The sequence below is a fragment of the Penicillium canariense genome (assembly GCF_028826845.1).
Source record: "Penicillium canariense strain IBT 26290 chromosome Unknown utg000002l_segment0_segment0, whole genome shotgun sequence".
Taxonomy (NCBI): Eukaryota; Fungi; Ascomycota; class Eurotiomycetes; order Eurotiales; family Aspergillaceae; genus Penicillium; species Penicillium canariense.
This window is the reverse complement of record NW_026622729.1, coordinates 2,995,247-3,016,701: the sequence shown is the minus strand read 5'-3', so window position 1 is coordinate 3,016,701 and position 21,455 is coordinate 2,995,247. Positions and strand designations below refer to the sequence as shown.

At 52.6% G+C, this 21,455-nt stretch overlaps 9 protein-coding genes across 9 annotated transcripts; 2 read left to right on the top strand and 7 right to left on the bottom strand.

The window, feature by feature from the left end:
- Positions 1-159: 159 nt before the first annotated feature.
- abd1 (mRNA (guanine-N7)-methyltransferase) lies at positions 160-1,919 on the bottom strand (the record flags this gene model as incomplete). Its single annotated transcript, XM_056686414.1, has 3 exons — positions 160-194; positions 251-417; positions 472-1,919. 3 exons carry the CDS (start codon positions 1,917-1,919, stop codon positions 160-162), a joined length of 1,650 nt encoding a protein of 549 aa, XP_056545156.1.
- Positions 1,920-2,627: 708 nt separating this feature from the next.
- Positions 2,628-4,097, bottom strand: N7482_004288 (uncharacterized protein; the record flags this gene model as incomplete). The annotated part of the gene is made up of 1 exon (XM_056686413.1): positions 2,628-4,097. One exon carries the CDS (start codon positions 4,095-4,097, stop codon positions 2,628-2,630), a length of 1,470 nt encoding a protein of 489 aa, XP_056545155.1.
- Positions 4,098-5,137: 1,040 nt separating this feature from the next.
- On the bottom strand, positions 5,138-6,627 carry N7482_004287 (uncharacterized protein; the record flags this gene model as incomplete). The annotated part of the gene is made up of 3 exons (XM_056686412.1): positions 5,138-5,910; positions 5,959-6,042; positions 6,111-6,627. 3 exons carry the CDS (start codon positions 6,625-6,627, stop codon positions 5,138-5,140), a joined length of 1,374 nt encoding a protein of 457 aa, XP_056545154.1.
- A 365-nt stretch (positions 6,628-6,992) lies between these two features.
- cox15 (cytochrome c oxidase assembly protein cox15) lies at positions 6,993-8,566 on the top strand (the record flags this gene model as incomplete). The annotated part of the gene is made up of 2 exons (XM_056686411.1): positions 6,993-7,378; positions 7,453-8,566. The coding sequence occupies 2 exons, from the start codon at positions 6,993-6,995 to the stop codon at positions 8,564-8,566; spliced, it is 1,500 nt and encodes a 499-aa protein (XP_056545153.1).
- Positions 8,567-8,850: 284 nt separating this feature from the next.
- On the bottom strand, positions 8,851-10,078 carry N7482_004285 (uncharacterized protein; the record flags this gene model as incomplete). Its single annotated transcript, XM_056686410.1, has 3 exons — positions 8,851-9,215; positions 9,303-9,521; positions 9,871-10,078. The coding sequence occupies 3 exons, from the start codon at positions 10,076-10,078 to the stop codon at positions 8,851-8,853; spliced, it is 792 nt and encodes a 263-aa protein (XP_056545152.1).
- A 524-nt stretch (positions 10,079-10,602) lies between these two features.
- N7482_004284 (lysine--tRNA ligase KRS1) lies at positions 10,603-12,649 on the bottom strand (the record flags this gene model as incomplete). Its single annotated transcript, XM_056686409.1, has 3 exons — positions 10,603-10,988; positions 11,043-12,318; positions 12,434-12,649. 3 exons carry the CDS (start codon positions 12,647-12,649, stop codon positions 10,603-10,605), a joined length of 1,878 nt encoding a protein of 625 aa, XP_056545151.1.
- Positions 12,650-13,353: 704 nt separating this feature from the next.
- Positions 13,354-13,596, bottom strand: N7482_004283 (uncharacterized protein; the record flags this gene model as incomplete). Its single annotated transcript, XM_056686408.1, has 1 exon — positions 13,354-13,596. One exon carries the CDS (start codon positions 13,594-13,596, stop codon positions 13,354-13,356), a length of 243 nt encoding a protein of 80 aa, XP_056545150.1.
- A 1,057-nt stretch (positions 13,597-14,653) lies between these two features.
- Positions 14,654-17,128, top strand: N7482_004282 (putative dynamin GTPase; the record flags this gene model as incomplete). The annotated part of the gene is made up of 3 exons (XM_056686407.1): positions 14,654-16,669; positions 16,721-16,853; positions 16,911-17,128. 3 exons carry the CDS (start codon positions 14,654-14,656, stop codon positions 17,126-17,128), a joined length of 2,367 nt encoding a protein of 788 aa, XP_056545149.1.
- Positions 17,129-18,225: 1,097 nt separating this feature from the next.
- Positions 18,226-20,298, bottom strand: N7482_004281 (putative galactose oxidase; the record flags this gene model as incomplete). Its single annotated transcript, XM_056686406.1, has 1 exon — positions 18,226-20,298. One exon carries the CDS (start codon positions 20,296-20,298, stop codon positions 18,226-18,228), a length of 2,073 nt encoding a protein of 690 aa, XP_056545148.1.
- Between the last annotated feature and the right edge of the window lie 1,157 nt (positions 20,299-21,455).

Sequence of the window (21,455 nt, the reverse complement as noted above, 5' to 3'; positions counted from 1 at the left end):
CCACACTAGTCCCGATTAGGTTACAGTGCCCCGATAAGCTTATCGCTTCGGACGGCAGGTTCGCCCATGGCAATGTTCGCTATATTGTTTTCCCACAAAGGTCTTTCTATAATTTCTGTTGAACAGTATGTACATGCAATAGAGATAAAGAATGCAAGTTTAGACCTTGTAGAAACAGAATGCATGATAGAAACCTGGAGGAGGGTTAGCAACAAGCAACGGTCTCGAATCATCGAGAAAAAGCACATACTGACTGCGTCCTTCTCCTCCTCCGTCATCAGCAATTCACCAGTATTCCGATCCCTCACCCCCATGCGCTCGCTCAGCGGGCCCAGCTCGCGGTCATTCTTCTCATCCTCCCATATCTCCAAGAACGGCTTGCGGTACTGTAGCTCCAGATTGTAATCCTCGGTCAAACTAGACGAGAGTCAGCGATATGGACAACCAAATCACACCCAATGGATGGCTTACGCTCGGAATGCTTCCCAAGGAACAACGTATTCAGGCACTCCCTCAACCGCCTCCGACATATAATAGGTATACTTCCATCCGAATGGCGGGCGGAAGACGCCACTTTCGGGGGTATCCCCCGGGAACCGAACGCTGTAGATATCGTTGCCCCATCCACAACGCTCCTCCTCTTGGACTTCACCATCCTCGGGCCCTTCAGGCTCAGCAGGCTTGGCGGCCTCGCGCTCCTTCCGCTTCTGGTGGAACGTACTCACTTTGCTGGTGATCACGTCCGAGTTCGGGCACACGCCAATGAAGCGGCCGCCCTTCTTCAAGCAGCCAGCAACGTTGCTGAGCATCTGACGGGTTTTCTCCTCGCTCTCGAAGGCATAGTGGATGGCAAACATGGACGTCACAACGTCGAAGCCACCACCGCCCCATCGCGACGCCATCAGAGAGCCACCGGGTCCGGCATTGGGATCAAATCCAACGCGCTGGATGATGTCCACATCAGCCAGCGACTCACCGAAGCAGTCCTTGGTCGAGAACTCCGCATGGAAGAGAGGCGGACCCGGCCGGCGGCCCCGCCCACCACGAGACCGCATCTGGCCATACCGATCCCGCGCCTGCTCAATGGAGATATTGGCCGGGTCAAGTCCAACGTACAGCTCAACCCTCTGCGGCGCAAGCTGCCACTTGCCCAGGTCGCCGCCCTTGCCGCATCCCAAATCCAGCACCAGCAGCTGCTTCTCCTCATTGGGGGGCGGGCCAATGCTATCATCAGCCCAGTCCTTGCTATCGTTGAACCGAGCAGTAAATTCCTCATCAGGAGAGAACTTCTGGATCAGCGTGCTCTTGATCCAATTGTTGAAGCTGCGCAACCCCTTGATCTTGCTCTCGGTCTTGCGCCACTCGCGGCCACGCTCGGGGACCGCGTTGTAGTGCTGCCGCACGACGTCGGACACACCACGGTCTCGTGATGTCCGCAGTGCATCCTCCTCCATTGCGCGCTGGCGCTCCTCCTGTCGCCGCCGCAGTTGCTCGCTGCTCAGCAGGCCCGCTCGCGCTCCGCCGCCAGGCCGCTTGCGCTGCTTTGGTTGCTCCTCGGGCTCGGGTGATCGAGGCGGCAGAGGAGATCGAGAGCGTCTCGAGTGGTCGCCGCGTGGTGTGGCATTGCTAGGGCTGCGGGAACGGTTGCGTCGGGAGAAGACGGATGGGGGGGGTGTGCGGCCACGCTTCCGTGCCTGGTGTCGCTCCTGCATTCGCTTTCGCTTGGCCGCTGGGCCATACTGATACTGTTGATCAGCTGCCGGGGTATCATTTTCGTTGGGCTTGCGCTTCCTGTCGTCGGGAGATCCATTTTGCACCGCCGCAGAGCCGGGCGAACGGATTGCGCCGTTCTTGTCTGCCTCGGCGGTAGAGGTCGGAGTAGGAGGCTTGGGAGGTCCTGAGCTCGGTGAAGATTCCATTCTGCTCAGAAACTGTCCGTCGCCAGTGAATCAAAAGCGAAAGGCGCGGTCTTCTTCGGGAAGCCGGGTTTGCAGTGGGTGTCGATTAATATCCGAAAAAGTCGAGATTGTAAGAAACAAACAGGGGAAAGAGTAGTAGAAGTGATCGATCAGAAATGTGGCAGACCTTGGTCCTCGACCTGACACTCTTTTAGATTGGAGATTGAAAAGGGTTTCTTGAATGTGACTGTGGTGGAAGAAGGGAGCTCCGCTGCTGGGTGGGTCTTGGCCACAGCTGCCGTAATCAAAAGCTCCAATGGGCCTGCGTCCGCATGTGAGGAGTCGGCGATGGGCCATGAACCCAGTACAGCATGAAGTTCAGCGTCGATATCGCTGGAATCCTGATCAAGATTACTGGTCGTCTCGACAATCTACAGCACATTCTTAATTATGGGGTTTTCGTATTGGGAAATAGAGTGCAGGGCCAAACTATATAAATACGGAGATAGATATGGGCTAGAAAAACCAAGTAAGCAATGCGCTCATTGAACCATCAACATGTGTACCTAGATGTGGATGATTCAGTCGCGTTCCCATCAATCTTCTCAATTAATTCCAAATTCAAATCCGCAAGAAGAATAAGAAGAAGAAGAAGCAATATAACAAGACTTAAACCACCCACTATGCCTTCTTGCAAAGATTCCGGCCGAACTTTGCGCCCATCTCATGTCAATTCTTCGAGTCCATGCGGTCTTTGAGTTGCGCCTCCATTTCCATGCATGCATCCCGTAAATATACCAGGCGATCCCAGACATCTCGTAAGCAACCCAGGTAGTGGCGGTCGTGTGAAAGCTGTGCAGCACTGAGGATGAAGTAGTCTAGTTGGTGGACTTCACCTGTGAGCCATTTGATGAACCGCGAGAGATTGTCCAATTCTAGTAGCTGGATACCACCAGCCTGACATTTGTGCGTGAAGTGGCCGGGATATCTTTCGAAGTTGGGTGAGAGAAAGTCCATGACAGGAGCCTCACACTGGTTGATGCCGTGTCCTTCATTGGATCCACTTTTGATCTCCTGATTATTTTCAAGAGCAAGGTTGGAAGTATCCCGAGGATGTGATCCAGGGTGACTTGCAGAAAGGGCACTGGAATTCTGAGTAGAAAGAGCGCCAGGTGGAGGAGGGCCCATGGTGAGAGCAGTGCGACGGCTACCCGAAGGGCCGGAAAGAGTAAGCGAGAGACGGCCAGCTGAAGGACTAGCCCCAGGTTTCCGAGAACCAGTAGATAACACTCCTGGTGTACCCTTTGATGCAGCTGGCTTTTTGCCCTCCTTTGGAGAAGTGGTGTTCTCAATGCCGCGCTTGGCAGGGATAAGTGTCCCCTGTGTCTCGTTAGTCTGGCCAGTAGCCAACTGAGAAGAATTTTGGCGTTCAAAGTTCTCTAGGCGTGTTTTCCACTTGGGCACGCACGATCTGAGAATATCCTCAGGGTGACGCAGCTCACCGCTCGGAAGCCTTTCGAAGAGGTTCTTGAGATATTCAGTGCGAATAACTCCATGATGATTGAAGTAAAGGGAATAGAGCTGACGAATCCTGGGAGGCAGGGAGCAGAGATCTGCAATCTGAGCGTCGTTCAATATGTCGGTCTGACCTGGAAGGCTTTGGGTATCCGGAGCTGCTGTCAATCGCTTTAAAGGCTGTTTACCTATGGCAGTGGAGGTACTCAGCTCACGTTCGGGAGAATTGGAGTCAATAGGGCCCGTATCAGGGGCCACAGCATCGGCCTTGGGGGGCCTAGCCTGCACAAAATCTTCGCCGATGACTTTGTCATTCTGAATGGCAGCATCATCGGTAGTCAGAGTATCCTGGGTGTCCTCAGGATCTGTGATGGGTGCGTTCTTCGTGACAGGAAGGTTGTCTGCCGAATTGGTGATGGCAGCATTCCAGGCAATCTTGAACTCTGTGAGCGAAGTGTTTTGTGTGACGGGATTATCATGCATAGTTGGTGCGGTTTTCGTAACCCAAGCCTCTGTAATGGTAATAATGTCTGGCGTGACACGAACGCCCTCTATGACGACCGGCCCCTGAGCAGAAGTATCCTCGGTGAAGGCAACTTGGGCGGCACTATCGGCACGCACGACGGCGTCAGGAGTAGTGCTATCGTAGATGCTGAACGGAGAAACGCGGGGCTCGATTTCCATTGTAGCGAACTCTTGCTCTGTGGTCATAGGAGACACCACAATATCTTGCTAGATGCTCGTTGACATATCGTTTTCTATCGGGTTTGTGCTTTGCTCCTCCATCGGGACCTTGAAGTGAGGATAGATTTCCAAGAACGGAAATTTCGGATGCGTAGCAGATGATGGACAGTAGAGAATAGAAGAGTTCAAATATGAAGCCGGTACTGTCGTAGCAGACACTGAGCAGATGAAGGGAAAGTAGATCGCGGTAGATTGAGGAAGTCGGGATAAATTGGAGAGCTTGCTGCAGAGAATGTGAGAGTTGAGTATATCAGAGGTGATCAAAGAGGTGTGGTGGTTTCCGTGATCACCGGCAATTGTTGGATGAGAATGCAGTATCAGGGCGACCTGGCAAAGGAGATAAAGATGAAGCAGAAGTTGGGATTGGATTGGTCGTAAAGTGCGGTGTGGCAGTAGGTAGTATTGTACTGTAAGATGTGCAGTGGAAATTGCATAGTAGATATCGCGCAGATGTTGCAGAATTGATACAGCGAATGTAAATGATGTGGAAGAGAAGATGTCGTGGAGGCGTATATGTGTATCAGGACAAATGCTGGAGCGTATGTCCTAGTTGATATTGCAAAAGAGCAAAAAATGTAGAGCAGATGTATAACGGCCTGGATACTGGGCAGACGTTGTGGCAGCTGCTGGCGAGGGATGGGGGAACAAGGGAAGTGGAAAGGGTGCATGAAACTGAAGAGATACGATAGAATATGTAATAGCAAGAGTCTCCGGCACTAAAGGCTTCATGAGGTGGAATGACTACAAGTTAAGTATCCTGAAACGGATGGGGTCAGCTCGAAGAGTATATGGTACTGGTGTCAAAACTAGGACGGCCGATCAAGCGGGTTAAAGGGAGCTGATTTAAGAATGTGAGAGGCTAAAATCGACGTGATGTAAAACATAGACCGAAAAGTATGCCCAGAATATCCGCAACGCCTTGCAAATGATAAGAAAGGTCCTATGAGACATGGAGAATGATAATAGACATTAGAAGGCAATCACTTAGGGAGCACAGGCTTGCGCCGCGGTGACTTGTGGGACAAGACCTGCCTCATGCGTCGGATCTTGGCCCACCACTCACGCTCAACGGCCTTCTTCGTTTCTTCGTTCTCTGCACCCGCATCGCTTGGTGTCTCCGCAAGGGGCGTGCTTGGTTCGGCGCGAAGGGTGTCCACCGACGCAACAGACCGTATCCGTCGGCGATGCTTCACCTTGACAGCTTCGGCGACTATTTCCCAGCCATTTCGCAAGTTGATTGTCTTTTCATTCGGTTTGCCGGTTCCGCTCTGGGCTAGTCGATCAACCCATGGACAGTAGTCCATGTGCTCAGCGGCCACATCTAGGGATGTATAAACAGAAACATCTCCGTTTTCTTTTGGCTTGTACATCCACAGACCGAGGCGGCGGAAACACGCTCTGCACCCAACCAGGTCAGCAGACCCGTCGACTGTGGAATCCCAGCCGAAGAAGGACATCGCAAGTGCTGCCTGGTTGATAGCCTGCGGCGACTCTGCTGCTGGTTGTGGGCCCGCTTCTTCGTTCTTACCGTTCGCTTTAGTATGTGAGTTGGTTGTCTCTGAAGCTTCATTGGACGCTCTGAACCAGTCCTCGGGTAGGGATTTGATGAGGTTATCAATATCGAAGCCATCTGGGGTTTGTATGCAATCATCGGCGGGTAGTTTGTCGCCCATCTTAGCCAGGTGGAAGTAGCGAGTGCGGAGACCCGAGAGGGCTGCATCCGGATTTGTCAATGGAAGGTGTTGAATCGTAGCTGCGAAATTGTAAGAAAAAGCTTTTCCCTGAGAACTGCAAGCCATACCATCACAGCCTCTGTTCCTCCATGGGCAGTTTTCGCCATGTCCTTCTCTGATCAACCTCTCGTATTCCTCCACCAACTTGGCGCCTATTTTTTAAGTTCATTAGCATGGCGGCGATCAAATCCAAATCCACTCATATGAAGTGTCAACATACGGACTTCCTGTCGCTCTTGAACCTTCTCCGGATCATATCCATCAAGCTCATCGATCTCATCAGGAAGTTTTACCACTACCGAGCCGCCACAGCCACTGATGCAGCTGACTCGCATCACATCGGCACAGATCCACCCGCGCTTAGCCCACTGTACTTCGTTGATCGGGGCAGGTTTGGGAGTCCAGCGGTCGACGCGACGAAAGGTCTCGAGGCGCTCAAGGAACCGCTCGCGATCCCAAGGGACGAAAGTCGGGCGCGTAGTCGAGGAAGAGGAGGCGGCTCGGTTGGCAGGTCGAGGGTTTTTCAGGATCGAGTTGCGCACAGATGTTAGGTCAGATGAATCGTTGTTGTTTAGCCGGACCTTCTTGATCGAGAGGTTGGCCGGAATGCGGTCCTGGGTCGTACTGGCGGGCCCAGCGCTGGATGTCTTCGAGGCATTGTCGGTCGCAAGGGGCTTGGAGATCGACTCCAAGACACGATGGAACTTCCGCTTCTTGGATTCGACAGCATACGACATCGCTGTACCGTGAACGTAAAGCAGTGCGGTAGACGCAGATGCGTAAAGAGCGGATCGATGCTCGGAGGAGCTGTGGTCCCAAGATGATGTCGCTGCCTCAGGCACTCACAACAGCACTCGTCGCCACTCGTAATTAGTATGTCTTCGGTTGAGTAGAAAAGCCCGAGATGTGCCATTATTCTTTGGCATACTATTCTTCGCATTCGGTTCTCCATCGCGCTGTCTGCGTTGCTGTTGTTATACTCCAGCAAATCCCCGGCCGCTGATTGGTGCTCGGCATCCCGCGCGGTGTCTTACGATCCGCGAAATGGAAGGGCTCCTCTTTTTCTTTCCCCAAGAGCGTCTGCTCCCACCCAGCGGTCACCATGGCATTCTCGGGTCCTTCTCTGCCGGCATGGCGGAGCATTGCACCTCGTCTATCCAAAGACCTCTTTACCTGCCGACAATGCCTCCGGAACCAAGGCTTCGCCGCCAAATCCGTGCGTCGCTTCGCCGCAATCCCGTCTCCCAAGCCCAGCACGACCCGCTCGCTCCTTTTCACCGATAAGAACCGCCAGTTCTTCACCTCGAGCCTGCGACGGTCCGTGGCTGCACCAGCAGTGGCTGCTGTAGCCGAGGAGAGCGCCGCCAAAGCCAAGTCGAGCTTCCCCAAGATCAGCGACAAGTCCGTTGCATACTGGCTTCTGGGCAGCGCAGCGAGTGTGTTTGGTATTGTCGTCTTCGGCGGTCTGACCCGTTTGACGGAATCTGGGTTCGTTCATACTGTTGATTACTTTGGAAAAGAGATTGAACCCCAGAAGCTAACGGAACCTTTCTTGTGGACAGATTGAGTATCACCGAATGGCGACCTGTTACTGGTTCCGTGCCTCCCATGAACGCCGAGGACTGGGAGTCCGAGTTTGCGAAGTATCGCGCATCTCCCGAGTTCCAGCTCCTAAATCCCAACATGAACATCTCTGAATTTAAGTCGATCTACTACATGGAATGGATTCACCGTCTCTGGGGCCGATTCGTAGGCCTCTCGTTCGTCCTGCCTGCTGTTTACTTCGTCGCCCGGAAAAAGGTCTCGACGCCCATGGCCTGGCGTCTGGCTGGTATTGCTGGTCTGATTGGTTTCCAAGGCTTCTTAGGCTGGTGGATGGTCAAGTCTGGTTTGAAGGATGACCTTTTCGCACCTGGTAGTCACCCCCGTGTGAGCCAGTACCGTCTTACTGCTCACTTGGGTGCTGCCTTTACTTGCTATGTTGCCATGTTCTGGAATGGCCTTGCTATTCTGCGCTCCCACCGACTGATGAAGGATGCTGCTTCTGGCTTGAAGCAGCTCGATGCTCTCCGTGACCCTCGCCTTGCGATCTTCCGCCGCTCGGTTGCTGGTCTTGCTCTACTGGTTTTCACTACTGTCATGTCTGGTGGCCTTGTTGCTGGTCTTGATGCCGGTCTTATCTATAACGAGTTCCCCTACATGGGCAACGGTCTTGCGCCCCCTAGCTCTGAGCTTTGGGATGCGCGTTACTCTCGTCATGAGGATCGCTCTGACCTGTGGTGGCGCAACATGCTTGAGAACCCCTCGCTTGTCCAACTCGACCACCGCATCCTCGCCATGACTACCTTCACCTCGATCATGGCTTTGTGGGCCTACTCCCGCCGCTCGCCGACCTTGAAGCGCATTCTGCCGCCTGCTGCTCGCAAGGGTATGCACGGTGTTGTGGGCTTTGCCTGCTTGCAGGTTGGCCTTGGTATCTCCACTCTGCTCTATCTTGTTCCCACGCCGCTGGCTTCTGCCCACCAAGCTGGTAGCTTGTTCCTCCTCACCTGGGTTCTCGTGCTGGGTAGCCGTATCTGGCACCCCTCGCGCACAGCCAAGCTTCTGCAGATGGCTGCCAAGGCTCGTGGCCAGCAGATTTCAAGCTCCACTGCCTCGGCCGCGACGCGGCTGTGAAGAACACCATCGCAGCCAGTTGTACGAATATGTTGACCAAGGCGGACTTTTGCGATCTATAGCCTTGGTGCTTCGATACCATCTCCATTCCTCTTCAGACCCATGGCTTGGCCCATAGATCTTTTGTATAAGTACCATTGTCTACGCATTGTAAAAATATATGAACTTATCATCAACGCAAATAAAAAAACAAATTCCAATTTTTAGCTATTCAAATTGTGCTGAGTATTCCTTCTCTCCCACCTCACTGCATTCAGAAAGATTGTTTCACTTTGACCATGCCCTTACTCCTTCATATCCGTAGGTCTCGCCCTGCGTGACGGGTTTCGCCGAACGTTCACGAGGTTCTCAGGCAGATTCGCCTCCTCTTCAGTGTCATCATCGGGCAGTATCTCCGTATCACCCTCCGGCTCAACACCATTCTCGAAGCTGTTCGCAAAACGCCGATTTGCACCAGGCCATTGTCCACCGCCATCGGCGTTCTCACAGGCGTTTCCAGGGGAATTCTTGAGATTGAGGAGAACCGACACCGCCGCCTCTTCGGGACTGGCATCCGATCCGGTATTCGTGACATCTGCGTTGGAGGTAGGCGTGGTTGGACTGGTAACCGACATGAGTACGCGGACCCCGTCCACTGGTACATGGAATTCTGAAGCCGAGGGATGCGAACAGTCTCCGCTTCGTTCTATGAGGCATCGACGGCAACATTGCCAACCGCATGAGCATCGCACCATACCGTCTGTATTGCGTCTGTCGCATAAATCACACTTTGCGGTGTGAGCAGATAGCTCGTTGAAGTGTACGTCCTTCACATTATTCTCCAGCGGACGCGCGCGCACACGTAGTCGAATTGGCAGTTTCACCGTCCGAGTTCCCGTGGGGGTGCTGGTGGGAGGCGAGGTCTGCTGCGTGTGATCGGTGTCCTCGGGTTCAGCAGACGGCCGGGTGACCGGTCCTGATTGCGATGGCGATCAGCATGATCGGGGGCATGGCTTCTTCTTGGGGATATATGGGCACACTTCTCTGTAAAGTAGGGCCAATGGTTCTGTCAAGCTGGTTGCCTTTCTCTCCGGTGGAGGGGGGCTGGTTCGTTGATTTGGTGGATACCATGGCTCCTGTCGAACCACCATGTTAGTAGACCTAACAGCCCAGAGACCTGATAGAAAGACAAACGCTATCGTTAGCACGAACAAAGGGCCGCAGAAGTTTATTGGCCTCGACAGTCTAAGTTAGCTGACAGGGAACCTCGAAGGTATCGACATCAAACCATCAAGGAGGAAGTTAACAGACATTATTTTCCGGACCCTGTGGTTGGAAAGCTGGATCCACGGTGGGAAGGTGTTCATGCATGTCGATAGATGGCCCTGCAGTACCAGGATCTTTATTGATGACCATCTCAGTTGGATTCCCAGCTTCAAAGTTGGTTGCCTCATAAGGCTGCCCCGGCGAGCCTGAGGAACGATGTCGTTCAGTGTCCGACAGATCGGGGAATAGATTGTTTCTGTAATCCATGTTGATAGAAAGAATCCAGGTGGGAAGACTGGATATTGTTGCAAGTTTTGAAGAGATGAATGTCACGGTTAGGAACAAAAAGATTTTGGAAAGGGAAACCTAAGGGAGGTCGAAAGATGGGTTGTCTCCTCTTTATGCTGGAACAGAAGTGAAGAAAGGCAAACGCGGGCTCTGGAAACTGCCGTGAACCTCCATCAAGCAAGCATACTCTCGTTATCCCTCGAATGCCTAGGTTTTCGGCCTCTCCATGACCCTATATATACCTCCTCTGTTGTCTCAGCACAGGCCGGCCAGTGCATGACCAATTACTCCAATCTTGCACGGTTGCAAAAGACTCTCTTTAAACAAATGTTTAGACATGACTGGTATATTTTGTAAGACCTATCTTTTTCTATCTGATGCATTTCTCCTGAAAGACATTGGAAATGCCATGCAACCATCACGAAACATCCATCAAATAACATTTCCGGAGAGTCCACATCTACTCAAGGATATGACAACGTTCTAGCTTTGCGGGGTTCGTTTCAATTATTTGTTGGCTGTAGGTTCAAGGTTAGTGAGACCGGCTCATGGAAATTGCAAGAAACTAACAACATACGATTGCCATCCTCGGGCTGGGGCTGGCTGCTAGCGCCGTCCACAGTGGGCTTGCCATGCTCCGAAGTCTTGTCTTCCTTCATCATGGGGAAGGCCAGCACCTCCTTGATACTGTAGTTGTTGGTGAGGAACATGACAAGGCGGTCAATACCCATGCCCCAGCCACCAGTAGGGGGCAATCCGTATTCAAGGGCAGTGCAGAAGTTCTCGTCAACGAGCTGAGCCTCATCGTCACCCTGCTCCTTTTGGCGTGCTTGCTCCTCAAATCGCTCGCGCTGAGTGAAGGATGAGTTAAGCTCAGTGTATGCGTTGCCTGGAGGATGAAGTTAGCATAGAGGAGAGAAAAACAAGGAATAGAGAAACCTACAAATCTCCTTTGTGGCAACGAAGGCTTCGAAACGTTCGCACAGACCAGGCTTACTGCGGTGATACTTGGCCAGAGGCGACATCATCTCCGGGTGACCCATGATAAAGGTCGGGTTAATGCAGGTGCTTTCAAGGAACTCGCCAACCAGCTTGTCCAGCATGCGGGCGTTGGTCAATGGCGGCGAGCAGTCCACGTTCATCTTCTTGAGCACCCGCTTGAGGAATTCGCCAGTCTCAGCGGTGTGGAGCTGGTCTCCAGGAGGGAAGGTTTCACCGGTGGCTTCTTCCAAGCCAGGGATCATCTCAATTCGGCGCCAAGGAGCCTTCCAGTTGATATTGTACTCCTCGCCAGACTGGGTCGTGAACTTAGTCTCGTAGCCACCAGTCACATGCTTGACCAGACCGGAGACCATCTCCTCCGTCATCTGGAGGACGTCCGCATAATCAGCGTAAGCCCAGTAGAACTCGCAAGTGGTGAATTCCGGGTTGTGAGTAAGGTCAATGCCCTCGTTGCGGAACTGGCGGCCCATTTCATAAACACGCTCGAGACCACCGACGATAAGCATCTTCAGGTAAAGCTCTGGGGCAATACGCATGAACATATCCATTGACAAGTCGTTGTGGTAGGTCTTGAATGGCTTGGCGGTCGCTCCACCGGCAATCTGATTCATCATGGGAGTCTCGACCTCGGTGAAGTCACGGCTGTCCAAGAAGCTGCGGATATAACTGACAATCTTGGCACGAGTACGGAAAATCTCACGGCTGCTGTCGTTCATGATCAGATCCAGGTAGCGCTGGCGGAAACGCAGCTCCTTGTCCTGGAAGCCGTAGTGCTCGGAGGGAATGGCGTGCAAGCACGGGGCCAAGAGAATGACCTCGGTGGCGAAGATAGACAGTTCACCATCATCTCGGTTCTTGGGAGACGTGCGACCGGGGAAGCCGACAATGCCGACAATATCACCTCTCCGGAGATGCTCGTGTTGCTCCTCGAATGGCACGCTGCCAGCGGCGTTCTGAGCCTGGCACATCACCTGGACCTTCTTGCCCTCGGCTCGAACATCGTAGAAGATAAGCTTAGGGCCGGAGGTGCGCTTGGTATAGATGCGGCCGGCAATCCGAACGGGAGTATCGGGCTTCTGCTCGCCCTTCTTGAGGCCGTCATACTCCTTCAGGAACTCGCGCAGATCATTGGTGACCTGGAACTTGTGGGGGTAGGGGTCGGGATTCTTAGATTCGATAAGCTTCTGGATCTTCTTGCTACGGATCTCGAAGTATTGCTGCAAGAGTTGGAGTATCGATTAGTTTGGAGATCGAAAAAAGGCGCGCAAGATACGGCGCAGCGGCTTGTGTGGACATTGAAAGCCGGCACATGTCGGGGGTTTAGTTACTCACGTTAGGAGTCAGGTTCGCCTCCTCCTCCTCAGCGGACACCTTCTTCTGGGCCTTGGGGGGAGCAGCGGCCTCCTTCTCCTTCTTCTTGGCCTCCTTCTCCCTGAGCTTGAGGCGCTTCTTCAGCTCTGACTTGGAAACCATTTCGCCAGTGACTGAATCAAGCTGGAGATTGGCCATGGAGGCCTCAACCTCCTTGACAGCGTTCTGATCCGCCATGTTGTCTGCTTGCAGAGAAGGGATCAAAGTGGATGGTGGGATGAGGGACGGAGGGGCGCGCGAAATTTTGGGCGGGAACCATGGCGGGGTTTACCCGATTGGGCCGAGTCGAGAAGACAGCGCCCTCCCCCGCCACGGCCGAGTGACTCATCTATCATGGCCATGGTGATTAGCCTTAGCGAAGAACTTCTTAGTAAAGAGCCCTCACTTGAATGCTCCTAGGGCCTTTCCAGTCCTGGCCGTTGCGCCTAGTTGAAGCCGTCAATGGGCCGTAATTTCCCCCGCGCATAGTTGTTCTTAATCTGGAAATAGGGCTTAGGGCACCATATTGGGGCTCTGCCACGCTATACCGTTTTTGGTAGTATTAGCAGCATAAACATACTCCGTGCAGCACATGAAGTTACCCATCCATGAATGTCGAACTGGAAATGGCTGTATAGATTAAACATGTGGCTTATGGAGCATTTGGTCTAGCGGTTCTCATGCCCATAGTTTGGCCACATTTAGTGTCATTGAGGCGTTCCGAGCCTACAAAAGAAGTATGCAGTGGCTGGGGCTCTAATATGTGATGTTCCATTTACGAAAGCTTCTGGTATTCTGATCTGTCATCTGGGATCGATAGTCCGTCCCGGTGCTGTTGGCTTTGGGCGATATTCTATATAGGGGCTTGAGTTGCATCATTCAAGCTAGCGCACTAGAAATGGCTACGTAGATCGCTTGGTGTAGTTGGCCCTCTCGGGGAGTGGCATCCCCAGGTTCAAGCGTTTATAGGCGAATATGACGGTGTCGCTCATGAACTGTCGGATGCTAAATTGCTCAGCGAGGATGGATTTCTGGAGTTTGCGGATGGCGCAGACGACCCCTCTGACACCAGTCTGCTTGTGATGGGCGTCCTTCAGGATTGAGGTCGACTCGAGAGAAAGGTTGGATGCGCGAGTATGGTACATGGTTGGGAATATTCCCTATCAGAATCAGCTTGACCAGGCTAGAGCAGTAAGTTGGGTTGACTTCCGGTCTCCGTTGACAGCGCCAGTGGCGATTTGGATTGCGTTCAAACATGGGAAACGAGTCTGACTCGGGCCGTTGGTCGCATCGTATGTGAAGCAATCGTTCCCCAGGCACACTCTTGGGGAGTTCAGGAATGCCTATTTATAGAACCGTATCCCATCTTCTGTTTGCTGTGGCCAATGGATACTTCATCGCGAAGGTGCAGCGTGATGGAAGACCCGTCTGTTTCGTTGCACTTCTTGTTGAGTTGACCGGCATGGAGCATCAACACGAGCGCAAGCTGGCAACCTCCGAAATTGGCCTTGGGGGCAGCTATCTGAAACTCCACCGAAATCCATCACCATATTTCTTTGACTCACAAGAGGGTTGAGGGCCCAGATGGAAGCTTGAGAGATCAAGTCTTTCCTCTTTGATCAGTAATGAGGGGGACCGACTAAGTTGGAACAGCTGAAGAGAGGACTCAGAGAGACTAAGTCTCCCCAGTTAGGTGAGACTCAGGATTTTGACGCCTACGGTTTTCTGACCACCTTCCCACACTCCTTTCTTCCTTCACCTCTTTCACTTCGTTTCACTCCTCAACTTCCCCCTCTTCCCTCCCCCCCCTCCTCCTCCATCTCAGCCTTTTTCCACCTTCTCGCGCTCATGATATTTTTGGCCAGACATCATCTCCTTCTTGAATCAGGTTTGGTGGTGGTCGGCAATTTGAACATCTTGTTGCCTCGTCTCACTTCCCTGGCACCTTCCTGACTCTCACCACAACCCCCCTCAACTCTGTTCTCTCTGCCCATAACTATTGGCCCTTCTAAATGCCGCTGAGTCTTGATCGACTCCTGTCAGGATCTGAAAGAACAAACATTTGAAAACGACCCGGCCAACAATGTCGTCTCATCAGCCGACGAAGATGAAGCCCAAGGACGAAGGTAGGACCTTCCTTGCTGAGATGACTGCAGCAGATACTAACAGCAAACAGGTGCCTTGAAGGAGGGAGTGTCAGCAATGACAAGTAGCTTTGATATTTTGACCATGGACATGAAGGATTTGGTCAAGAAGATCCAAGAGCTCAGTCATCTGGGTATCGAGGATAACAAAATCACCCTCCCAAAGATTTGTGTTGTCGGTGACCAGAGTACTGGTAAAAGCTCTCTGATTGAAGGCATCTCTGAGATCAAGGTCCCGCGAAGTGCAGGCACTTGCACACGATGCCCAATGGAGATCAACCTCTCCGAGAGCGAGCCAGGCGATTCCTGGAATTGTGTCGTCTATTTGTCTCGTCGATACTGGTTCGACCCCAGCAAGCAGCTGCGGAATCTCCCCAAGAAGGCTGAGCCTCTTGGCCCCTGGAGACCCAGCGGAGGTCAGGACGAGGAGGTGTTCATTACCTTAACCGACAAGTCAAAGGTTCAGGACGCCATCAAATGGGCCCAGATTGCGGTTCTAAACCCATTGAGAGATGCACAGGATTATGTTCCTGGCAGAAACCAGGGCGCTGATGAGACAACCTCGGCGAAGTTCTCGCCAAATGTTGTTCGCTTGGACATCTCTGCGCCTGGGTTTCCGGCACTATCTTTCTATGATCTGCCCGGGGTAATCAGTCAAACGGAGCATGATGACGAGAAATACCTCGTTGGTCTTGTTGAGAATTTGGTCAAGCAATATGTCTCTCAGGAGAACTGCATTGTCATTCTGACTTTGACTATGACGGACGACGCGACCAACTCTAGTGCCGCTAGACTGATTCGCGATATCAAGTCTGCCAAAGAGCGCACCCTGGGCGTGTTGACAAAGCCCGATCGAATCTCTCAAATGGAATCCTTCGACCAATGGAAGGAAATACTGGAAGGACAGAAGTTCCAGCTGGGTCATGGATACTTTGTTGTGCGCAACAACCAAGATCCGACAGTGGAACACGCACAGGCAAGAGAGGAAGAAGAGGCCTTCTTCTCTGACCCATTCTGGATCGTTTCAAAATACCAGAACCGTTTCGGCGTTCGACGGCTCCAGACGGCCCTCTCAACAATACTTATGAATCAAATTCAGAAGTCTCTGCCATCAATCATCGACAAAATTAACGAGAAGGCTGATCGCATAGATCGAGAGCTGGCTACCTTGCCGGATCCTCCTAGCGAAAACTTCCAAAGGATCCTTACTGAGAAGGTCACCACACTTGGTTTGAGATTCCGCGGCATTTTTGATGGAGGCTTGGGCCACGGCTCGGGTAACATGCTCCAGAAGTTTTGGAATCATCTTGCCATGGATTTCCAAAAGGCTTTGGCAATCACCAGGCCAACGTTGATTACAACCGCCATCTCTGATTACGAGATGCATACGGAACGCCTTAACTCTGATTCCGATATGCTCGTTATACCTTCTCCACCTCGCTTTAAGCGAAAGGCTCCAGGAGCAGATGCTGAAACTCCGGATTCTCAACTGTTGCCTACCAGCAAGGTCTATTTTATGGAAGTTTTCAATAAATGGATGGGACCGGGGCGCAAATTTACCCTGGAAGAAATCCGGGGCATCAAGGAAGAATCGCACCGTGCTGGAATACCCAATCACATTGACCCCAGTGCAATTGAAATGCTCAATCGCCAGAGCGTAACCCATTGGGATTCCCTGACCAGCACATTCGTCATGACTGCACATGGCCTGGTAGCGAAGGTTCTGATGATGAACCTTGATGAGGTGATCGCTCAGTATCGCCAGACAGGTCTGTACCGAGAGCTCAGGAACATCATAAATGACTTTCTCCTTCAATTACGCACGGACTACCTTGCCTATTCCATGGCTCATTATCGAATTGAGCAGGAAGTGCCGTTCACGATGGCCCAGGCCCAGCACAAGAAGGCCCAAGAGAACCATCACCAACTCTTGGTGACTGGGCGCAGCCGCTCCCGAGCCAAGGCATACCTACGGCGTGGGGGACATGATCCGAACGATGAAGGGAACATCGTGAAGGTCATAAAGGATCACCTGAGTCCCGATGCCTATTCTCAGGAAGTCGAGATGATGGCGGTCAGTCACTTTGCCACAAGTTTGATAGAAGATTGCTAAAGGATCCACTAGAGTTCGCGCGGCTATTATGAGATTGCAAGCTCGAGATTCCTGGACCTGATGTGTCAATCTGCCCACGCGAAGCTTTTCTGCAAGTGTCGGGATGAACTGATTCACGTTATCAACATCAAATTAGACGCAAATTGTGAGTGCCAATCCACCTCGCTATAAGATGACTTTATTTTTACTGACTATATGCTAGCGGCGGAACGTTGCATGGAGTTAATGGCCGAGGATCCGGAACGCCAGCTACGGCGCAGTACCCTGACTAGAGACCGTGCAAAGCTGAGGAAGGCCCAGGAATGGATCGATTCGATCTATCACCAGGAGGAAGTTGAGGAGGCTACAATGGCCGTTTCAGATAGCCCTCTGGCAGATAGTTTCCCGCCTGTTGAGGAGTGGGATGGAGACTATGTTTGACTGATCACTTTATTGATGGAATTATGACGAAGGGTGGGCACCCGAACACTGCGAGTGGACAGAGTAATATACTGAGAAGCCAAGAAGCAGCCCAGGTTGGGGCACAGAGGCGACATGTAAATATTGTTGTCTTATCATGAACAGAAGAACAGGCTTCGCAGAAGTGATACGCTCAGTAAAGTGCCGAGCAGTTCAAAATCTAGACTGACCTCCGCCGACGCAGCTCGGCCCTCCCGGTAACGACGACAAGGATCAATCTGCAGATGTCTTGTAGCACGCTCCATTGAGTCCAGTATTTTATCGTGAGAGTATTTTTCTTTATTTATGGCTGCTGGTGGAGAAATCAGTCCCAGCCGCCCAAGCTATCAACAACAGTCTTCCAGAAAGGCTGCAAGGTCCTTATACCACTAGTTTAGACGCCTTAAGACCAGAAATGTTCATCGGACCACTCCAAGCATGGCCAGACTACAAGACCGAGGTTGAGTCTGGTGCCCAAGTCGCCGATGCGTTTACGATGTGGCAAGCCAAGATCTGACGCCCAGGGGTCGATCACCCGGGGTTCAGTGAATCCATCATTGAGGCTATATGCGTCGGCCAGGAGAGCATTATCCAGGGCCGTATCTAGGCCTTGATATTTATGGTCGTAACCCTGTTTCTGCAGCAAATTACATGAGCGCGCAGAGAGAGACTCTGGACTAGAGAATGAGTTAGACGCTGTGCTCATAAACCGATGCCTTTCGGATTAAGGCAATTGGGGATATCAAAGCTTGATGGGTTCCCGCCCACCAACTAGGACGCTCTCTGCTAGATGAGGAGAGGCAGAGCCCGCTACCAGTGTATGTAGTTCGAATCAAATAGCTGCTATTATAATTTTCAGAACCTAGAAGAGAACAGAAAAAAAAATGAAACATACCATGTTAGAACCAGCCTTATTATTTCCCACAGAAGTACAGTACTGGACAGGGAGACCAAGAATTAAAGATACCCGATCCTCGATCCACTCCAAATGAACCAGCCCGCGGCCGCAGGTTTATTACCACGTGTGTAGCCTCAACAGCCGTCAAATCCATCACATTGATTTCCATCACATATGATTTTTAAGGAGACACATGAACATTCACTGAATGACTAGGGACTCCATCCTTGAGGACAAAGAGCATATAGTACCCGGGTTGGGCAATGCCTGCTTGATCAGGAATTTGGAACGTGTATTGGTTAGACCCATTTGTACTCAATTGAACGCCAATGCGTCGCTGGTCAGTGTTCACCGTGTGTGTCGCGGACCCGTAGCGGATTATCGACGCTTGCGTGTCGACGGCATCCTCAGTGGTGACCTCGACAGTATCGCCCGGTTTGACCGCGGTTTGCGTCACGCTCTTGATCACAGGACGTGCTGTCTGAGGAGTTCCATCGGCCTTCAGCAGGTAAGGCGGCGTGTAGATTTGGCCGTCAAAGTGGTTGGCAGAGCAATTTCCGCACAGGCCACCGCCGCCTGTAAATACCGTGCCATCCTGAAGCAGCAGTGCGAGGCTGTGATAGACACGGACAACACTGTTCTTCTGCTGCTCGATCCAGGTGCCTCCCTGAGGATCTGTGGCATTGGGAATGAAGCGCTCTGGAGTCAGATGAGCCCCACTCTCATTGAAAGGAAGTCCAACATCCTGGCCGCCATGAACAAACACTGAGCCGTCTGGAAGAACGACGGACGAATGGAAGGTGCGCTGGTAGAACATTCCATTCCCCGCCTGCTGGACAGATGGGTTCTGGTCGGGTTTGTCAATTGTGATGATGGCAGCATTTGTGGTCGCATTGCGCGTTTCGTACCAGGGAGATCCACCAAAGGTGAGAATCTTGCCCGTGTCATACATGACCGCGTTGCCGCACATGGCGTCTTCATCCCCTGTGCGGCTTCCGGCAGGAGTGGTGCTGCCACTGTCTGCCGTGCCGTACCAGTTCATTGCTTTGCTGGGGCCCGCCTGGAACACCGAGCCGTTGGTCCAAGCGAATAACCAGCCATGGTTATCCTGCCGGTAGGTTCGGTTGTCGTCGGTGAGCATCGCTGAGGCCTTTGCGCCAGAAATCTCGGTCCACTCGTCGGATATTGGATCGTAGACCTCCCCGTCCTTGCCGCTGGCGTTATCCGCGTTCGTCGTTTCGACGCGCTCCCCGTTCGTACCACCAACTCCGCCGCTGAACGAGCCCCCGATGACAAAGATGCGCCCATCCGACAGGGTTGTCGATGCCTGGTAGCCACGTTCGATATTCATGGGCATTCCCTCGAACCAAGCAGCGCCACTGGTGTTGTAAATACTGGTCTGGCTGGCATCGGTTCCGCCAGTGACGACAATCTTCCCATCCGCGTCGGTCGAGATCCCAGGACAGAACATGTCGTGGTGCGTATTTTCAACATCTCTCTGGGTCACGGAATGATCTCGGGAATTCCAAGTGGCTGTCTGCGTCTCACCACCGAGGCTGCCGGTAAAGATATCATGGCCCCAGGCGGACCAAGTCACCACCGCACCAGAAATCGGATCGACGGCTGCAGCCACGGGAACCAGGGGTAAATCAATGGTCGGGCCCCAAGCACCTAGGGCTGCGTTTGGAGGGATAAACTCGCTTTCATAGATCTGAAGATCTGCAATGGCAATGCCATTTGAGGCCGGGGCGGACAGTCGCACGTAGTTGGCCTTTTGGGGCTGAAAAGCCGAGAGCTTCTGGGCCTGATCTGGCCACCAGGTTCCATAAGCGACCTCGTTCCAGTTGTCGCCATCGGTACTGAGGAGTATTTGATGTTCCAAAATAAGACTTGCGTTTTGATCCTGTCTGGGTACCATGGTCAACCCGCTCACGGCACGTTCCTGCATTCCTAAATAGATGGTAATACTTTGTGTGGTACTGCTGTCCGCGCTCTTCCAGAATGTCTCGGTTGTGTCATCGATGGCTTGGTCGCAATCGTCGCCACTGCTAATTGTGGAACATCGAACGAACCATTCAGCACGTGGGATCGGCTGGCCTTGCGGAAGAGGCTGCGCGAGGGTCAAAACTTCGCGGCCGCCAATCGGAGCAGTGTCGGGTGTCGTTCCTTCGCGGTAAAGGGACTCGAGCTGCATAACATCATTCGCCCTCGCCGTCCCCAGCAGAAGCGCGGCTGCACGCCAATGAATTTTCATCTTGAGATTGGAGCGGCGGGTGTACGGCCGCACAAGCCAGGCATACGCTCAGACGGACGATATCAATGGATGCAATGAGAGCCCCAGATCAATCCAGTGCAGCGCCCAATGCTTTTAAAACTTCCGTGTGCAATGCTGCCGAGCCCGTTGACATTTTCACAGTCCACCAGCATTGTCAGCGCAGCAGGCCAGACTTTGTGGGGGAACGAGGCGAACATAGCTCGTGGCGCAAGGGTCGTAGCCGTAGGGCCATGTCAGAGCATCGTTGGAATGGATCGGCTCACGACATTTTATGTCGTGGGCAACAGAACAAACATTCAGCTGCCCTCTTCAGCAGGGGGTGTAGAATGTGGTCGAGGAATAGTCATCTCTCCTATGTCACCCAATTCTGGATAAAGAAACGTGACACAGATTCTGACCTCAGGAATGCTGGGGAAAAGCCGGGTGAGGATCCCATGTGGATCGCCTGGATCGTAAAAGGTATAGGAGATTTTCCTGCACAGGTCCTCCGGAGGGATCTTGGTGAACATATTGTGGCCTGGGGGGGATTGTTCGGCTAGGCTGAATCACAACTAACAGCCTGGATCGAATGGGGAGGGATGGGAGCATTGTTGATAGAAGAGGGTAGAGAGAGTATTGGCTAAGACAGGGAGGCCGGAATGCGGCTAAACGGCAGAGTTGAATGAAGTCTACGCTAAGTTCAGCGGGCCGGCGCAGCCCGCCCGCCACCCGCCCAAAAGCAGCCCCAAAACCTGATTCATCCCTAGCGCGGCCATGTCTCCACCCTGACTCCCGTATGAGGCATTGGTCGTAGCATAAAGCACATGAGGCCATTGGTGCTGCAGGGAATGTGTGCCGAAAATTTCCGTCACATTCCGGGCCTCGGAACGAACCCTTTACCATCTCGGCAAGGAGGCACAGGCCTCTCTGGGGACGCCCAACACCATTTGGAGGTTTCATCTATAGTAGGTGGTCTCACGACCCAGACTGCTTACTTTCAGTGAATTCTTAACGGCAACAAGAATGCATACGTGTGTGACTTCTGCAGAATCGACTAGAGCGCACATTATGCAACATCGCGGCGATGGGGATCACTCCTCATCTAGGTCTAGCCCGCAAGCAATGCTGCATGTCAAAAGTACATGGTTCAAGTGCGG